General features: G+C 40.1%; 1 protein-coding gene across 1 annotated transcript; it reads left to right on the top strand.

Annotated features, from left to right (window-relative positions):
- The first annotated feature begins 203 nt into the window (after positions 1-203).
- On the top strand, positions 204-4,465 carry LOC109896828 (serine/threonine-protein kinase pim-3-like). Its single transcript, XM_020491213.2, has 6 exons — positions 204-662; positions 962-1,071; positions 1,216-1,266; positions 1,379-1,742; positions 2,604-2,780; positions 2,965-4,465. Exons 1-6 carry the CDS (start codon positions 581-583, stop codon positions 3,159-3,161), a joined length of 981 nt encoding a protein of 326 aa, XP_020346802.1. The 5' UTR covers positions 204-580; the 3' UTR covers positions 3,162-4,465.
- Positions 4,466-4,996: the final 531 nt, after the last annotated feature.

The raw sequence follows: 4,996 nt of genomic DNA, 5'->3' as shown, positions 1-4,996 counted from the left end.
AGAAAGTAGTTCGTGTATACATATCCTTATATAAGATAAATTACACAATGGTTGTTGTTGTTTTTTTTAAATATTGTATGAATCATCATATTAAATCTCTACATTTCAATGAATTATTGCCGGATATTAAAATAAATTCCAGTAAAATCCCGACGAGTCTTTCGGGGCGGAGGGATATAACCATCCTCCACTCGTCCAAAAATATTGGCGTTATAGAAAAGGTAGGGAAAGACTGTGCCAGAGCTCAAATCCGTTCCGTGATATCAACACAGTCCCTTGGATTTCTTACAAACTTCTTCGATTGCAGTTAACAGCTCTGCAAGTGTCCTTTCTTCAGTACTTCAAGAAAACTGTAATCTTCCATGTGCAGAAATCAAGAGACAGGATTCTATTTGTACGCAGCGTTTCTAATCTGGAAAAGATAGAGGCGGCATTGTATTTGAGTCACGGCGACGGGCGGGTGGAGTTGGCACACTGGATTTATTAGCTAGCGTTAGCCTTTTCAATCATATTTCCATAGGATTGGATCGGGATCTACCTTTTCAGATAAACAAGGATTTCTTCTGTCTTCCGTTTGAATATGTTGCTGTCAAAGTTTGGCTCATTCTCACACATTTGCAACCCTTCGAGCATGGACCCGGTGAAAATACAGCTCCAGCCAGGTAATGATTCGAACCCGCTGTCATTCTTCGTACATTGCCAGAAATACTGTTGCACTGTTTAAGTGAAGTAGCTTTATATTGCAATCATTAATGCGTCCAATAGTTAGTAAAATACAATTATTTAATTCACTCTAAAAACCTGTGCGTTGAATTATTTAAATGGCTTCGTGCGCCAACGGTGATCTATTAACAAACATAGCTAATATTAGTTAGTAACTTATCTGGAAAGTCTAGTCAACGGCGGCGACTCGATTGGCTATCGTTTATTCTTATCTGCTCTCAATTTGATGTTTCTTCAGTTAAAGTGGAAAAGGAGCCGTTCGAAAAGGTTTACAAGGTGGGTTCCGTGCTCGGCAGCGGTGGATTCGGCACAGTCTATGCCGGTAGTCGGCTCTCCGATGACGCACCGGTAAGAATAGGAATGCTTTGATCTCGGCACATGGCGCCATCAAGGCATCTATCTCATGGTTATTGACTAATTTAGTTGTTGCTGCAATGTATGTCTTCACGTCTGGCTACAATGTATCTAATGTATTGTTAACCCCGAAATTAGGTCGCAGTTAAACACGTGCAGAAGGAGCGGGTGACCGAATGGGGTACTATTGTAAGTATCACCACTCCGGTTTGTTTTGGTTTTTCACCCATGCTAGTTGTCGTTTGATATTTTAATCGATTCTAGGTCACTCAACTCATTTGTGATTCATATTTTCTTACAGAATGGTGTGATCGTGCCTTTGGAGATTATTTTATTGAAGAAAGTCAGTTCGTCGTTTCGAGGGGTTATACAACTCCTGGATTGGTATGAGCGACCAGACGGCTGGTTGATTGTCATGGAACGCCCGGAGCTGGTTAAGGATCTTTTCGATTTCATAACTGAGAAGGGTGCTTTGGACGAGGAGACTGCGAAGGGATTTTTCCGTCAGGTTTTGGTGTCTGTCCGCCACTGCTACAGCAGCGGAGTAGTTCACAGAGATATCAAAGATGAAAATCTGCTTGTAGACCTACGCACTGGGGACCTCACGCTTATTGACTTTGGTTCAGGGGCGATTCTCAAGGACACAGTCTACACTGACTTTGACGGTAAGCACCCTACCCTTCCTCAGTGCTTTGGCAAGCAGTGGCTCCATTGTATTTTCTGGTTTTGTTTTTGAAGGTGCATGATAGTCTGCACTGACCCTTGACTTGCTTTCAGCTATATTTGTTTGACTCCAGTCTTTTTGGCTTTAGTAAAGACAGCTACTATTATTAGATCATCAGCTGGTAATTGTTCCCCCCCCCCCTGTATTGGCGGGTTTGTCCACACAACGCTGTGACGCAGTGGTTTGTTTTTGGTACCACATGAAGTGTTTTCCTCAGGTTGTAACGTCATCAGCCATGTTCATTTTGTTGTCCTGATGTAGTTATTTATAAAGGTGCTTTACATTATCTCATATTAGTCAATAATATAACACACTAGTGTAGTAAAATAGGTTATTGTTATATGTTGATCATTGCCTGTTATGTTACAAGAAAGCACATTTCAAAGCCTAGGTAATGGCTATTGGGTCAGCTGCCACGTAACATCTGTTTGTTGTGAAACCTGAGCTTGGGCTGATTCATGTCACGTGATAGCTCCCATTGCGCTCAAGTTTTTTTTTTTTGGTATCCAAGTTACTCATGCCCGAGTTGTGGAAAAGAAAGGGGCATTATAATGCCAGTATAAGTCCTTGTTTGCATGGAATTACACTTGCCTTGTTCAGCCTTTATAGAGACATTATCAGATATTTTTTTAAATATCAATTTATAATGTCTTACAAAATCCTACAGTATTGCAATATAGTCCTGTTATTGTCACATGAAATGCCCCAAATAAACTGTTTGATGTTTATTATAGAAGTAAATGTAACTATTATAGAAGTAAAACATCACTAATGAGCCTTTCTCCCCTTTTTTCTCCTCCAGGTACAAGAGTATATAGCCCGCCAGAGTGGATTCGCTTCCATAGATACCACGGGCGCTCTGCTACGGTGTGGTCGCTAGGGGTGCTTCTGTATGACATGGTCTGTGGAGACATCCCCTTTGAGCAAGACGAGGAAATCCTCCAGGGGAGACTGTACTTCAGGAGGAGAGTGTCTAATGGTGTGTACTACCTCCAATATACAATCTACAATAATTCACAAATTTCTAATCTTAAAACATATTTCTAAACACTCATTTCTTTTTTATTTTCTTGTGTGTTCCTATACACCCATCTCCCTCTTGAGATTCTCCCACAAAATAAAATACTCATTCATGTTTTCCCCTTTCCTCTCCCTCCTTCCAGATTGCCAGCAGCTGATCAAGTGGTGCCTGTCGTTACGGCCCTCAGATAGGCCTACTCTGGAACAGATCCTGGACCACCCTTGGATGCGCTTGGCTGGGGAAGTGTCGATATCCTCCAAGACGGAGGATGGGGACATCCGGCTGAGGACCATCAAAACGGACATATCTAGCACAAGCTCCAGCAAGGAGAGCCTATGAAAGAGGGAATGAGAGGAAAGAATGGACATGAGGGGGGGTGTTAACTGGACTTAAAGGGCTCTGGTCCTTATGCCCCACCATGGCTTGGGCAGGCAGAAAACTTTTTTTTTTGTTGTATGGAATTATTATAATTTATTAGTTTGTTCTTCCTTTTGATCTTTTATTTTTATACCTCATTGTTTCCTAATGTGGGACATTTGCTGTTTGGGGCGGTCTTTACCAGCGACTATTTATTTTGTACTTTATTCTTTTCTAATTTGTTATAACGGTGGGTTTATGCATCTGGTTTAAAGCCCCCTATTCAGACCGACATGGCTGCTCTCATAGAGCTAGGAGAATACTTTATTTTTAAACATTTTGATTTGTAGTGCCTTTTTGAACGCTGCTTCTCGGTGCTTTTGTCATAATTTGTTTTGTTATAACCCTTTCCGGCTGGTTTGTTTGTACGTATCCCACCCTGTCATGATGGAGATGAGTTGTCTTCTTCCATAACAGTGTGGTAAACTACACCACCCAGCATGCTTAGGGATCATAGGAGGGGGGGATGTGTTGACCATGGAATGCTTGAAACACAACTCACTCACACTGCACCCCCTTACTAAGCTGCTCACTCATACTATAGCCTCAGTCATTTGTATTTCTCAAAATTGAATCCTTTCATTTCTGAATGTGTATAAAAACTACATTAATATCTGTGTGTTTAGCCCCTTGGAAATGTATTTTACTTAAATGTATTGCCTTTCCCCCATCTCGTAGCTGGCACTATCTCCTGCCCTGAACTAGTGTATCCATGACTTAAGTGTGAAATGCACAATCAATGCAATATTCATGGTCTATTTTTCAATACAAATATTGTGCAGGTTTTTTTTCTGCCTATGCTTTTCATTTCTTCAGAACATGTAGACGTTCCACACTCTTGTAGCTTATTCATTTATTGTCGATGTTTAAGAGTGAGAAATCCCAGAGTTTGCATATCTTTACATGGCCTTTTGTTTTGCATTCCTGTCATTTTCTTTTACACAATTTGTTTTGATTGTGGATGGATGCACTGAAGTTGTCTGAAGGGAATAAAACAAGGTATACTTACATTTGGAAGAGCTATGAATGTTATTAAAAAAATGTTTTTGTCCTTTCTGTGGTAATGTTGGGTTGGATAGGGCTATTCTAGTTAGTGACTATGATATGGCTTGCCTAGTGTTAGATATTATCTTTCAGTTTAGCTGTATGACATGAATGATAGAGATCTGGAGATGTTTTATTTTTTTTATACAAACTTTTCAATTAAATCTCTTTTTGTACATAAATCATACTTGTGTCGTCATCTTGACCTACTGGTAAAACTTCCTCAGTCATTGATGAAACCCTATAAACCAAATAAGGGAGTTTGCATATATACAGTAGTAATACTAGTGATCAAAATAGTTATTACAGCTCCTCTAAAGATTTATAACTCATTGGACTGCCGACGTTATCTACCCGAAGGAGTCCGTTAGCTGTCTTACCGGCTGCTATCTGAATAGACAATCGGACAATTTTTTTTTTATTATTATTATTTTTTTAATTATTTTTTAAATTATTATTATTATATTTTCTTCTTGGGCCTCTATAACTATATCTATTGTTTTTATTTTTGTTGTTGTTGTGTGATTTGGATTAATCCCCTCTACCACACGGAACCCCACTAATCTACTGACGGAACGTAAGGGGTGGCTAACAGACCTCCATCCTATGCTAGCTTGCTACCGATGCCCTGGCTAGCTGTCTAAATCACCAACCAACCTCTCCACTCACCGGACCCTTTTGATCACTCGACTAAGCATGCCTATCCTTAATGT

The sequence above is a fragment of the Oncorhynchus kisutch genome, linkage group LG9 (genome assembly GCF_002021735.2).
Source record: "Oncorhynchus kisutch isolate 150728-3 linkage group LG9, Okis_V2, whole genome shotgun sequence".
In the NCBI taxonomy this organism is placed as follows: Eukaryota; Metazoa; Chordata; class Actinopteri; order Salmoniformes; family Salmonidae; genus Oncorhynchus; species Oncorhynchus kisutch.
Note: the sequence above shows the minus strand (reverse complement) of the source record. Positions and strands in the feature narration are given on the sequence as shown.

Bases quoted from the DNA above. Each gene is read 5' to 3' on its own strand.
- LOC109896828 (XM_020491213.2), top strand. From the start codon at position 581: ATGTTGCTGTCAAAGTTTGGCTCATTCTCACACATTTGCAACCCTTCG. The intron at 1,267-1,378 runs GTAAGTATCACC...ATTTTCTTACAG, and splicing joins TGACCGAATGGGGTACTATT to AATGGTGTGATCGTGCCTTT. The intron at 1,743-2,603 runs GTAAGCACCCTA...TTTCTCCTCCAG, and splicing joins AGTCTACACTGACTTTGACG to GTACAAGAGTATATAGCCCG.